Source organism: Ranitomeya imitator, chromosome 5 (assembly GCF_032444005.1).
Source record: "Ranitomeya imitator isolate aRanImi1 chromosome 5, aRanImi1.pri, whole genome shotgun sequence".
In the NCBI taxonomy this organism is placed as follows: Eukaryota; Metazoa; Chordata; class Amphibia; order Anura; family Dendrobatidae; genus Ranitomeya; species Ranitomeya imitator.
The window spans coordinates 698,355,347-698,370,400 of record NC_091286.1 but is presented as its reverse complement, the minus strand read 5'-3'; the positions used below and the strand labels follow the sequence as shown (position 1 = coordinate 698,370,400).

Genomic DNA, 15,054 nt, shown 5'->3' with positions numbered 1-15,054 from the left:
CTCCCCATTTCCCTGAGCACCATTGCTTGCTCCTGTTAGGGGTTCCTCAGCCATCCCACCCCACGGAGTGATGTGGCTGAGCACTCCTGCACCTGTAAGCACATCATTCTTGGGACACAAATGGTTAGAAGGTAACACATGCACATTTTCATTATCAGCATTTTCAGAAAAATCATTATCAAGTACATCATTAATCAGTAAAGCACTGTCAGGTAACACATGCAATTTCCCATTGCTATCATCAGCATTCGATCGAGGAGGGGAATCAGGGACATAATATGCAACCATCCGCCCCAAATTAGTCCCCAATAAAACATCCGTGGGCAAGTTACTGGACAGCCCCACTTCCCTCACCCCGCTCCCGGCACCACAATCTATATGCACCCGGGCCATTGGCAAGGGACAGCTGATGCCCCCAATCCCGGTGACAGTCAGGGTTTTCCCCGGAATAATCTCTTCAGGGGCTGCCAGTGCGGGTCAGATGAGGGTTCGTTCAGACCCAGTGTCCTTGAGGCATGTAGCAACATGGCCCCCCACGGTGACGTGCTGCACGTTATCACACACCCTCCCAACCGCCCCACCCACCAAAAGAACTACTGCATTAGGCCCTGAGGCCTTGGCTGGGGGGATTCTTCTGCTTCTCTGGACATTGGGCGCTGATGTGACCAGTCCGTTTGCAGAAAAAACACTGGCGAGGGTCGGTGGTAGGTCTGATGCTGTTGGTAACAGGGACAGGGCCTGGCTGGCAGGGGCACTGACAATGGTTGCAGGCTTACCCCCTCTCCAGCTGGTAGTGACTGGCTTCTGCACTTCCGATCTACGGTTGGCCTCATAGGCATCGGCAATCTGCGCTGCTTTTGTCACGTCTTTGGGCTCACAGTCCATCACGAACTGTCGCACCTCAGCTGGGCACAGATGTAAAAATTGGTCTTTCATCATCGGGTCTCCCAGCTGCTCAAAGGTGGTCACTGACCGTCCTTGGATCCACTGCTTAAAGTGGGTCCTGAGTCCATGCACCCCATTGCCATAGGTGTCGTGTGGGCCATGTTGGAGGTTTCGGAACTTTCTATGGTAAACCTCAGGAGTCAGTTGGTACTTTGTTATCAGGGCCTGCTTGATGGCCTCATAATCTTCATCTTGGTCTGGAGGGAGAGCAGCAAACGCCTCAAGAGATTTGCCTTTTAGCCCTGGTGTCAGGTATCAGTCCCATTGGTTCCCAGGCAGCCGGTACTGTCTGCAGGCTTTCTCAAATGCTTGCAGAAAAGTGTCCAAGTCCCCGTCGCTTTCCATCACAGTAAAGTGCTCTGGCCGGGGTTTAGGGGATGGAGCATTGCTGGACTCACTGCCCCGCGTTGTGGATGGTACTGCCCCAAGTTGGGCCATCTGCAGTTCATGGTCCCTCCTAGCTTGGGCCTCCCGCACAGCTCTCTCGGCCTCTTGAAATTGCAGGATTAGCTGCAGACATCTCTCTGTGTCATCTGCACCTCACCACCTGTGCGCTCAACCCCATCCCACCTCCTGCTCAACCTCACCACCACTCTTATCCCATCCCTAACCCACCTCTTCAACCTATCACTAACTTCTGGCACCTTTCCTTCTGCTTTCAAACATGCAACAATCACACTTATCCTTAAAAGCCAACCCTCGATCCAACTGCTATGTCCAGCTATCGCCCAATATCACTGCTGCCATTCGCTTCCAAACTCCTGGAGCAGCACGTCCACTCTGAACTTTCCTCCCACCTCTCATCTAACTTGCTCTTTGATAATCTACAATCTGGTTTCCACCCCATCACTCAACTGAGACAGCCCTGACCAAAATCACTAATGACCTACTTACAGCCAAAGCTAACAGACAATTCTCTATACTCCTCCTTCTAGACCTGTCCTCTGCTTTCAACACAGTTGACCACTGCCTCCTACTACAGATCCTCTCCTCCTTTGGCATCAAAGACTTCGCCCTACCCTGGATTTCCTCATACCTTTCAAACCGCACATTGACACTCCCACACTACCTCCTTATCCCACCCTCTCTTTGTTGAAGTCCCCCAAGGCTCTGTTCTAGGACCCCCACTCTTCTCAATCTATACACTTAGCCTGGGACAACTCCTAAAGTCCCATGGATTCCAGTACCCCCTTTATGCTGATGACACTCAGATCTACCTTCCTGGCCCAGACGTCATCTCTCTGCTGTCCAGAATCCCAGAGTGCCTATCAGCCATATCCTCCTCCTTCTCCTCTCGCTTCCTCAAACTCAATGTGGACAAATCTGAACTCATCATCCTTCCTCCATCTCATAGATCTTCAATACCTGACCTATCTATCGCAATTAACGACATCGCGCTTTCCCCCATACCGGAAGTCCGCTGCCTCGGAGTAACCCTTGACTCTGCCCTGTCCTTCAAACCGCACATCCAAGCTCTTTCCACCTCCAGTCGCCTCCAGCTCAAAAATATCTCCAGAATCTGTCCTTTCCTCAACTGTCGATCTACTAAAATGCTTGTGCATGCCCTCATCATCTCCCGCCTTGACTACTGCAACATCCTTTTCTGTGGCCTCCCTGCTAACACTCTTGCACCTCTCCAGTCCATCCTTAACTCTGCTGCCCGACTAAATCATCTCTCTCCTCGCTACTCCTTCGCTTCCCCGTCTGCAATTCTCTTCACTGGCTCCCATACCCTCAGCGTATCCAGTTCAAATTACTAATACTGACCTACAAAGCCATCCACAACCTGTCTCCTCCATATATCTCTGACCTAATCTCCTGATATCTTCCCTCACGTGATCTCCGGTCCTCCCAAGATCTCCTTCTCTCCTCCACACTTATTCGCTCCTCACCCAACCGCCTCCAAGACTTCTCCTGAATATCTCCCATCCTCTGGAATTCCTTTGCCCCCAACATGTCTGACTATCATCCACATTCAGATCCTTCAGATGGAACCTGAAAACCCACCTCTTCAGGAAAGCCTCCAGCCTGCACTCACCCCACTGCCTCCTCACCACTACCGAAGCTACCGCTTCACCAACACCGGAGCTGCTGCCACCCTCAACCTACTGTCTCCTTCCCCACCATCCTGTAGAATGTAGCCCTGCAAGGGCAGGGTCCTCGCCCCTCTGTATCAGTCTGTCTTGGTTCGTTTACTGTAATTGATATCTGTAATTTGTATGTAACCCCTTCTCATGTACAGCACCATGGAATCAATGGTGCTATATAAATAAATAATAATAATAATCTGCGGAGCATTGTTGCAGAGCCAGCTGCAGGCAGGGGTCCAATCCGCCCTGGTTGCTGGTAGGGCTGGCATTGAGTGGTTGGACCTCTGCCTCAGCACCATTTTCGCTTGGGCTGGCTTCTGATCCTCTGGGCTCTGAGTGATTTCCTGTTGTAACAGAGCCGCGACCAGCTGGCTTTTGTTTTTGCCCGTGGTGTCAATCTGCATCAACCTGCAAAGGGCAATAAGAGTGTCCTTATCATGCTGCTTATATCAACCTTCTACTTTTGTGGCCATCATTACCAAATGAAAGATAGAGCAGAAAAACGAAGAGAAAGGGAGGGGATAATCGCAAGTACACATGGTATCATCTATGGACTAGTAAACACTGAGCTCGTTCTCCAAAACTTTTTTGCGCCAAGTCTTCGCAAGAACTGTGCAAGTTTTTAGTGAGAGGAATGATTACTCAAACCCGATCACTAATGCTCTATTATCCCACCGCTCTGCCACCAATATGTCACAGATCCCACCGGGATCCAACCAACCTGTCACAGTTCACGGGGAAGATACTTTTATCATCCCCACCACTCACACCAATTTGTCACGAACCGGGGTTTTTGGTTGCCCCTGGTTCCTTCTGAAGGGAATTTATCTATATCCAACTTCTCAGTTCTGGTTTGGAACTTGCAGCTCTCTGGCTCCCCCCCTTACCCTCAGGTCAGTTAGGGTACAGCACCTAGGGTAATTAGTCACCAGAAGGGCTGCCTGCGATGTACTGGCTATTGGGCACGCTGCAGCGAGGGCGATTTAACTACTTCCACTCAGGCGGGAACAATAATTATCAATACCGCCGTCGCTACAAAGCCTCCCAAACGCACAGAACAAAGTATGCTGCCACCAACTCCGATTTTCCAAGTATTGAAGGGTCCGGAGCCAATCCAAATCAGTAGCATAATTCACTTCAGAGGACGCAACAGTTTGTTTAGAGCATGGAGAGTCAAGCTAGTAATTTTATATTTTACTCCAAAAAAGGTAGGCAGTGTTTGCAAAGTATAAAAAGATATTATAAAGAAAACAAATCATGTGTACATTACAAATTACAAATAAAATGGGATTAAAATTAAAAAAAACCCACTTACATAGCATTATGTCATCTTATCTTATGACTGGCCATGTGCTGTGGAGGAGGGGATACATCTAGATGCATGCCACACATCTGTATCTCAGCTAGCCCCAGACAAAGACTTTAGAAAACTGCCCACTTCACTACTTGTTTCTTAGCCTAAAACCCAGGCACTCCCCTTGCGGTGACATCACTTAGGGGTGACATCACTTAGGGGCTGAAACCTCCCCTTTTCTTATAATATGAAAAATATTTTTATGCATATCTCACTGTATGAATCTCGTATCCGGACTACACCAGGTTCCCGGGGTGCACCACGTCGGGGAGATTCTTTTAAGTGTAAGCACGGAGCAATTACCTGAACCGCTTAAGGAGAAATCCATGCTTTGCACTCGTTACGTTTTGTGCTGTTCCATGTATGTTCCTCAGTTTCCATGTATGTTGTTATATTTTACTCTGCTGCGACCCAATGGCCTTTTTCCGTATGGCAGCTTGTTTTTCATTTATTTCTTGTGGGCATGTCTTACTTCCAGTTCAGGGGTCAAGTTTTCTCTTCCTCTGGCAGCCATCTCAGTTTCAGTTTTATGCTGTTGTGAGAGGACACTTGAACCAGCTTAGGAAGGCATCAGTCTCTCGACCACTCTCTCATGCTGCTCACACTTGCAGACACACTTGGTGCTACATCTTACTGTACCCTGTCTACCCTGCATTTCTGGAGAAGTTCTGTATTACCAGTTATACGCTGTATGTCCAGATCTACAAAATAAACAAGTCTGGATTACACAATCCCTGGAGTGCATCATCTCTTCGGACGCTGAGCAGCATTGGTCCTGTCTGCCTCACGTGGAGGAAAATACGGAAGGTACGTTTCTCTCTCACAACGCTTATTAATCAACTACACCTCCATTCGCCTCATGTGGGGACAGAACAGTCGAAAGACTGCCTTGAAGCCCGGCCAGAATCATCCTTATATCCCTATCCATGTGTCCACGCTCTCCCTGCTCACATACCACAGCCCTGCTCTGCTAAGAAATCTCCTACAGTATCACCTCAGACCACATTGTGCATAAAGACTCTCTGTGTATTATGTCACATCGCTGCAGATTGTCGGACCGCAGAACCCCACAATTCTCCAAAAACACCTTGGGAATCATATCAGGGGGTCGCAACTAAGCTGCACAGCGATTTCCAGCCCCCAATTCAAAAGTTCAGTTTCTTAAAGGGACAGAGCACCTTAAATCAAAATGGCCGAAAAGGACCTTACGCAGTTCCCCAATGCTGAAACAGAGCAAATACAACCCGATACTGTCCATTATGAAGACCAGGAAGCAGAGCCCATTTCCACAGCAGACCCAGATGCACGACCAGTACGCTCCATCAAGCCAACATTAAAGGTCCGCGAGAATTACCATTCCACAAGGGATGAGTTCAATGACAACCTTAATGACCTATGGGAACCTCCCTTATGTCAAGCATCCAACGCCATGAAAATGGCACTATAAGAAAGCTAGACGCGGCCCACGGCAGATACAAGAGACTGTCCGCAAAGTATGTTGCCTTCCTAAAAGACTCTAAAATCGACGAAGCCCTATCAGAGTTAAGCAAGGCAGATTCCACAGACAGAGAAAGGGACGCCGCCGTGCAAGACGCCAAAGATAAAGCGGAGCTTCGTATCACCCATCTGCAAGAAACTAGATCGCACAGGTCAGCCTCGTCTAAACACTCTGCTCGGTCATACAAATCATCCTGCTCAAGAACTTCAGCCCTCAGCGACAGAATCCTAGAGGCCCGTTTAAACGCAGAGCGGTCCAAGCGAAGATGTTCATACACAGAAAAGAAAGCAGAAGCAGAGGCTAGAGCAAAGATTCTTCAAACAGAAGAAGAGGCTCCAGCAAAGACTCTTCAAACAGAAGCAGAGGCTTGAGCAAAGACTCTTCAAACAGAAGCAGAGGCTCAAGCAAAGATTCTTCAAACAGAAATGGAGGAAGAAATCGCACTAGCTGAAGTAAAAATACTCGAGCAAGCATTGAAGCAAAACCTCAACTCAATTTGCCTGCCACCACAGGAAGAAGACGACCCAGTTGTTCGTACCAGAGACTACGTGCAGAAACAGATACCTGCAGCGCACACCTTCCCCAGCGACGTTCAACCCAACATTGCGGAAATGTCCAAGTCAGCCCAACCTATGGTGCCCGTATCTCCTGCAGCCCCTACAGAGACCCAAGACCAACGCCATGATGCACCCCCTCAGGAGCAGTCATCATCGCAAGACGACCACAAGGCACACTCCAGCCCGCCTCCACAGTTCAAGCAGCAGTCATCGGAATCTCCAAAGGTTAAACCACAGCTCAACCCTGCAGCAACATCATTCTACCTGGGAACAATTCACCCTTCCATGCCACACAGCTTATATGCCCGAGGGGCACCACAAGCTACTACGGTAACAAGGAGTGAAGGGTCAGACATGTCCGAGTTTGCCAGGTTCATGGTGAGCAGGGAGCTAATCAGCACTAGCCTCTCAAAATTCAATGGCCGTGCAGAGAACTACAGAGCCTGGAAAGCAACCTTCAAGGCCGCCATTGCTGATCTCAACCTATCTGCGGAGCAGCAGCTCGACCTCATGGTAAAATGGTTGGGTCCTGAATCCACAAACCGTATCAAGAGTCTTAGGACTGTCTATGTGGGGCAAGCTGAAGCAGGTCTCTCCGCGGCCTGGCAGAGACTCGAAAGAACCTACGGCAGCAGTGAAGCCATAGAAAAGTCCCTATTCAAGAAACTGCAGAACGTTCCTCGGATCAACCTTAAGGAAGCCCACAAGCTTCTGGACTTAAGTGACCTGCTTATGGAGCTGGATCTTGCTAAAAGAGACCCTCGTCTGTCTGGACTGTGCTATCTGGACACTGCCCATGGGGTCAACCCAATCATCTCAAAGCTGCCACATAGTCTGCAAGAGAAGTGGGCAGTGTGCGTCTCCAGGTATAAAGGTTCACATGACGTCACCTTTCCTCCGTTCATTCAGTTCTGCAAGTTCATTGACGAACAAGCCCAAATGAGGAACGACCCTAGCCTCGACTTCCTGGAGTCTAACACTGCAGCTCCAGCAACACCTTCATCAAGGTATGAAAGCGTCGCACATAGACGCAAGGACTCGAGGAACAGTGTAAGCGTCAGAAAGACTAACCTGCCATCACCTGCAGTACCTGCCGATAAGAAGAACACTATTCTGTCGAGAGATAAGTCTTTCAATCGTGAGTGTCCCATTCATAAAAGACCACACTCACTGAATAAATGTAGAGGCTTCAGGTCCAAAACCATGCAGGAGCGCAAGAAAATCCTCAGCAAACTTGGGGTATGTTTCAAGTGCTGCGCTTCATCAGAACACATGGCCAAGGACTGTAAATCTGCCATTAAGTGTGAGGCGTGTCACAGCGACAGACACCCATCAGCTTTGCACCCAGGCTCAGCCACCAGCGATCCAGCAGTCGCAGTTACCTCTGGTCCCGCTACAAACCATGGCGGGGAGCCACAGAATCACGCCAAGTCCACCACTGCTGTTTCCTGCTCATGCTCAGAGTTATGTGGGGAGAATCAAAGTGCTAAATGCTGTGCCAGGATATGCCTAACCAGAGTCTATCCGGAAGGGCAACCAGAGAAGGCTGTAAAAATGTATGCCATCATTGATGATCAGAGCAATCGATCTCTAGCTGGACCTAAGTTCTTTGAAGCCTTTAGAATCAAGGGACCAGCAATGCCCTACACTCTGAATACTTGCTCGGGGCGCATAGAGACTAGGGGCAGAAGAGCACAAGGTTTAATTGCTTCTCCTATCAACGGAGACGTAGAAATACCCCTACCTACGCTAATCGAGTGCGATCAAATACCAGACCAAAGGGATGAGATCCCTACCCCGGAAGCTGCTTTCCACCAACCACACTTAAGGCACCTAGCCAGCGTTATCCCACCTTTGGACACAGATGCTGAAATCCTACTTCTGCTCGGCAGAGACAATTTGAGGGTACATAAGGTCCGCCAACAGTGTAATGGTCCTGACTACACCCCCTACGCCCAGAGACTTGACTTGGGGTGGGTAGTCATAGGAAATGTATGCTTGGACCGAACAGGAGTCCATTCCTTTAAGACCTACGTACGCCGAGATGGGCGCACTACTTTCTGCAAACCATGTCCTCATCACTATGAGGTGAAGGAAAAGCTTCCAGATTCTGTACAGCTGCCTGATGTTATCCCTTCTCCCTATGCAGACGACTTGGGAAAATCGGTGTTTCGTACCACTAAGGATGACAACAAAGTAGCCCCGTCGATCGAAGACAAGGAATTCATCAGGATAATGGACAATGAGTTCCTTAAGGACGAGACCAATCACTGGGTTTTTCCCTTACCCTTCCGAGCTACCAGGGTAAGGCTCCCGAACAATCGTGAACAAGCCTTGTCCAGATTCAACTCTCTCCAGCGCACGCTAAGCAATAAACCGGAGATGAAAGAACACATCGTCACCTTCATGGGCAAAATATTCCATAACAACGATGCGGAGCCAGCGCCTTTCCTTAAAGGAAAACGAGGAGTGCTGGTACCTACCCTCATTTGGAGTATATCACCCGAAGAAACCTAAACAAATTAGAATTGTCTTTGATTCGAGTGCCAAACATCAAGGCGTATCTCTCAATGATGTCCTCCTCACAGGTCCTAATCTGACAAACAACCTAGTAGGAGTGTTGATGAGGTTCAGGAAAGAGCCCATTGCCATCACCGCCGACATTGAACAGATGTTCCACTGTTTCATAGTCAGAGAGGATCACAGGAATTTCCTCAGGTTCCTGTGGTACAAGGACAATGACCCCAGCAAAGAGATGGTGGAGTATCGCATGCGGGTGCACGTATTTGGGAACAGCCCTTCACCCGCAGTGGCAACATATGGCCTGCGGAGAACCGCACAAGAAGGAGAGTCCGAGTATGGAACAGACGCCAGAGACTTTGTAGAGAAAGACTTCTACGTAGATGATGGACTAAAATCTCTACCCACAGAAGAAGCGGCAATCGACCTACTTAAAAGGACCCAACATATGCTGTACCAAGCTAAGCTTAGACTGCACAAAATTGCTTCAAACAGCCCAGCTGTCATGAGAGCCTTTGAGTCAAGTGACCACGCACCTGGATTCAAGGACATAGACCTGGGACCAGACCGTCCGCCTGTGCAGAGAAGCTTAGGCCTGAGGTGGAACCTGTTAGCCGACACCTTCGGATTCCAAATCAACTGTGCAGACAAACCATTCACTAAACGTGGTGTCCTGTCAGTGGTAAATAGCCTATATGACCCACTGGGATTCGTAGCACCAATTACCATACAAGGTAAATCCCTTCTGAGACAGCTATCCGAAACCATCAATGACTGGGATGCCCCTCTAACTCCTGATGAGGAACCAAAATGGGAAACCTGGAAGCAGTCTTTGTGTGCCTTGGATAAAATCCATATACCGAGATGCTACGCTGGAATCTCACTTGCTGCTAGCACTAGGACAGAACTCCATGTGTTCTCGGATGCATCCATGGAGGCCATTGCAGCTGTTGTCTACCTGAAGGTAACGGAATCCGACAATCAAGATCATGTTGGTTTCGTTTTCGGCAAGGCTAAGTTGGCTCCCAAGCCTGACCACACTATTCCCAGGCTGGAACTCTGTGGGACCATGCTTGCAGTAGAACTCACAGACTTTATTCAGCATGAGCTGGACACTCACATAGATGACATACAATACTACAGTGACAGTAAAGTTATCTTAGGTTACATCCACAACCAAACAAGGCGCTTCTACGTGTACATCAGTAACCGCATTGAGAGAATAAGAAGGTCTTCCAAACCTGAACAGTGGCACTACATCCCATCTGAACTTAATCCAGCCGACCATGCCACTAGACCCGTGTCTATAAATTCTTTTGCTAACTCTTCTTGGCTTTCAGGTCCAAAGTTTCTGCTGGAACAGAAGGGAAGTGAATGTGTCCAGGAAGTCTTCAGCATCCAGGATCCAGATTATGATCCAGAAGTCCTCTCCGAGGTCAGTGCTCTTGCCACGAACGCTAATCCAACCTCCACCCTCGGTTGCCAGCGCTTCGAACGCTTCTCCAATTGGATGAAACTCGTCAAGACTATGGCAAGGTTAGTCCACATTGCAAGATCTTATCTCATTTCACATGGAGACAAAGACTGTCATGGTTGGCATGTCTGCCAAAAAATACTCACTATCGAGGACATTCCGGGAGGATAAACTATGAACAGAACACTGCACTAGTACTTTGGATTACAGTGGGTCAGAGATAGTTTGGCCTAGTGCGGCTTCTCTGATCCGAAGATGGGTTTTCCTTTGGATTATCTCAGAAACTGACTTAACGTTTTATCTTGTTTAAAGTTGTGTTATTGCATTGCATGCATGTTTGGTTTCATTTTCTAGGTTGTTGGACTTTATTTTAAGGACATTAATATAATGAAATCCCTTACGGAATTTCAGACGGGGAGTGTGCTGTTCCATGTATGTTCCTCAGTTTCCATGTATGTTGTTATATTTTACTCTACTGCCACCCAATGGCCTTTTTCTGTATGGCAGCTTGTTTTTCATTTATTTCTTGTGGGCATGTCTTACTTCCGGTTCAGGGGTCAAGTTTTCTCTTCCTCTGGCAGCCATCTCAGTTTCAGTTTTATGCTGTTGTGAGAGGACACTTGAACCGGCTTAGGAAGGCATCAGTCTTTCGACCACTCTCTCTTGCTGCTCACACTTGCAGACACACTTGGTGCTACATCTTACTGTACCTGGTCTACCCTGCATTTCTGGAGAAAGTACTGTATTACCAGTTATACGCTGTATGTCCAGATCTACAAAATAAACAAGTCTGGATTACACAATCCCTGGAGTGCATCATCTCTTCGGACGCTGAGCAGCATTGGTCCTGTCTGCCTCACGTGGAGGAAAATACGGAAGGTACGTTTCTCACAACGCTTATTAATCAACTACACCTCCATTCGCCTCATGTGGGGACAGAACACGTTTAGCTGCTAGCGGATTCAGTGAATGATAGATCTATCGAGGGACATTTGGAATATATAATTCTTATATCTCTAGCCCGGATCGGTGCTACTATATATCACATTAATAGAACAAAGAATCTCAACAAAGAAAGAACCAGTTCTGGCCAGTATTCGATGGAAGTGGGAATGAGGAGTTTAGGGAGAATTGTCTGCCCAGCATAAAGCAATAAAACTTCAGTGATTCTAGAGAGGGTTTTGAATTACACACATGGGCAGCAGACAGAGTGAGAAGAGGGGGGGGGTCGGAATGGCCCACAGCGTGTCTGTCCTCTGCTCTTGTATGTAGCAGAGCTCAGTGTGCGCGATAATGCACAATCAAATACCTCATGTTCCTGACACCCCCATAATAACAGTGATATCCACAGTGCCCCCATAATAACAGTGATATCCACAAGTGCCCCCAAAATAACAGTGATATCCACAAGTGCCCCCAAAATAACAGTGATATCCACAGTGCCCCCATAATAACAGTGATATCCACAAGTGCCCCCAAAATAACAGTGATATCCACAAGTGCCCCCATAATAACAGTGATATCCACAGTGCCCCCATAATAACAGTGATATCCACAGTGCCCCCAAAGAGTTGCCAAACATGTAATATTAACCTATTATATCTTATGGCAGTACAATATTACACTGCTCTGTGCTGCGCAGACATTTGATCCTTTCCTGTTATTATTTCATCCTGGTGTCTGATATTCAAATGATCCAGACTCTCAGTATCTCCCGTCCTGTGACTCTCACTGTCTGCACTGACCAGGATGAAGGTGTCCAGACCCCAACTCCAAATAATCCTCCTCATCTGCTTCATACCTTCTGCAGTAAGTATCAGCATTCAGAAAAAAAGCTAGCATGAGTGAGCTGAGAAAGTTATCAATGTGTTATCTGTGGTGTTACATGGGACTGCAGGTGACATCTACTACATTATCTGTACTCAGAGAGATATCACTGTGTCATATGTGGTGTTACATGGGACTGAAGGTGACATCTACTACATTATCTGTACTCAGAGAGATATCATTGTGTTATCTGTGGTGTTACATAGGACTGCAGGTGACATCTACTACATTATCTGTACTCAGAGAGTTATCACTGTGTTATCTGTGGTGTTACATAGGACTGCAGGTGACATCTACTACATTATCTGTACTCAGAGAGATATCACTGTGTTATCTGTGGTGTTACATAGGACTGCAGGTGACATCTACTACATTATCTGTACTCAGAGAGATATCATTGTGTTATCTGTGGTGTTACATAGGACTGCAGGTGACATCTACATTATCTGTACTCGGAGAGATATCACTGTGTTATCTGTGGTGTTACATAGGACTGCAGGTGACATCTACTACATTATCTGTACTCAGAGAGATATCATTGTGTTATCTGTGGTGTTACATAGGACTGCAGGTGACATCTGCTACATTATCTGTACTCAGAGAGTTATCACTGTGTTATCTGTGGTGTTACATAGGACTGCAGGTGACATCTGCTACATTATCTGTACTCAGAGAGATATCACTGTGTTATCTGTGGTGTTACATAGGACTGCAGGTGACATCTGCTACATTATCTGTACTCAGAGAGTTATCACTGTGTTATCTGTGGTATTACATAGGACTGCAGGTGACCTCTACTACATTATCTGTACTCAGAGAGATATCACTGTGTTATCTGTGGTGTTACATAGGACTGCAGGTGACATCTGCTACATTATCTGTACTCAGAGAGTTATCACTGTGTTATCTGTGGTATTACATAGGACTGCAGGTGACCTCTACTACATTATCTGTACTCAGAGAGGTATCACTGTGTTATCTGTGGTGTTACATGGGACTGCAGGTGACATCTACTACATTATCTGTACTCAGCGTTATCACTGTGTTATCTGTGGTGTTACATAGGACTGCAGGCGACATCTGCTACATTATCTGTGCTCAGAGAGTTATCACTGTGTTATCTGTGGCGTTACATAGGACTGCAGGTGACATCTGCTACATTATCTGTGCTCAGAGAGTTATCACTGTGTTATCTGTGGCGTTACATAGGACTGCAGGTGACATCTACTACATTATCTGTACTCAGAGAGGTGTCAGTGTGTTATCTGTGGTGTTACATAGGACTGCAGGTGACATCTACTACATTATCTGTACTCAGAGAGTTATCACTGTGTTATGTGTGGTGTTACATAGGACTGCAGGTGACATCTGCTACATTATCTGTACTCAGAGAGTTATCACTGTGTTATCTGTGGTGTTACATAGGACTGCAGGTGACATCTGCTACATTATCTGTACTCAGAGAGTTATCACTGTGTTATCTGTGGTGTTACATAGGACTGCAGGTGACATCTACTACATTATCTGTACTCAGAGAGACATCACTGTGTTATCTGTGGTGTTACATAGGACTGCAGGTGACATCTACTACATTATCTGTACTCAGAGAGTTATCACTGTGTTATCTGTGGTGTTACATAGGACTGCAGGTGACATATACTACATTATCTGTACTCAGAGAGTTATCACTGGGTTATCTGTGGTGTTACATAGGACTGCAGGTGACATCTACTGCATTATCTGTACTCAGAATTACATGATAAGATTTTAAAATAAAGAAGTAAAAAAGTAGGAAACAGCTCTGCTAAAGAAATGAAGGGGTGAAAGATATCATCAAACACTTTTATTAGGCAATAAAACGAATGCACTAAAATCTGATGCTGTACTTTGGTCAATGTACCTGATCCTGTCTATAGCCACCACTAGGGGGAGCTCCCTGTATACAGAGATATATAAGATCCTGTCTGCAGCCACCACTAGGGGGAGCTCCCTGTATACAGAGATACATGATAAGATCCTGTCTGCAATCACCACTAGGGGGAGCTCCCTGTATACAAAGATACATGATAAGATCGTGTCTGCAGCCACCACTAGGGGGAGCTCCCTGTATACAGAAATACATGATAAGATCCTGTCTGCAGTCACCACTAGGGGGAGCTCCCTGTATACAAAGATACATGATAAGATCATGTCTGCAGCCACCACTAGGGGGAGCTCCCTGTATACAGAGATACATGATAAGATCCTGTCTGCAGCCACCACTAGGGGGAGCTCCCTGTATACAGAGATACATTATAAGATCCTGTCTGCAGCCACCACTAGGGGGAGCTCCCTGTATACAGAGATACATGATAAGATCCTGTCTGCAGACACCACTAGGGGGAGCTCCCTGTATACAGAGATATATGGTAATATCCTGTCTGCAGACACCACTAGGGGGAGCTCCCTGTATACAGAGATACATGATAATATCCTGTCTGCAGCCACCACTAGGGGGAGCTCCCTGTATACAGAGATACATTATAAGATCCTGTTCGCAGTCACCACTAGGGAGAGCTCCCTGTATACAGAGATACATGATAAGATCCTGTCTGCAGCCACCACTAGTGGGAGCTCCCTGTATACAGAGATACATGATAAGATCCTGTCTGCAGCCACCACTAGGGGGAGCTCCCTGTATACAGAGATACATGATAAGATCCTGTCTGCAGCCACCACTAGTGGGAGCTCCCTGTATAAAGAGATACATGATAAGATCCTGTCTGCAGCCACCACTAGGGGGAGCTCCC

At 47.2% G+C, this 15,054-nt stretch overlaps 1 protein-coding gene across 1 annotated transcript in view; it reads left to right on the top strand.

Moving 5' to 3' along the window:
- Window positions 1–525: 525 nt before the first annotated feature.
- The window catches only part of LOC138637959 (adhesion G-protein coupled receptor F3-like), an 82,313-nt gene continuing 67,784 nt past the window's right edge, over window positions 526–15,054 (top strand). Inside the window, exons 1-3 of the mRNA XM_069726880.1 lie at window positions 526–538; window positions 10,305–10,500; window positions 12,187–12,247. Of these exons, the coding sequence (XP_069582981.1) occupies window positions 526–538; window positions 10,305–10,500; window positions 12,187–12,247 (270 nt within the window). The remainder of the gene's footprint in view (window positions 539–10,304; window positions 10,501–12,186; window positions 12,248–15,054) is intronic.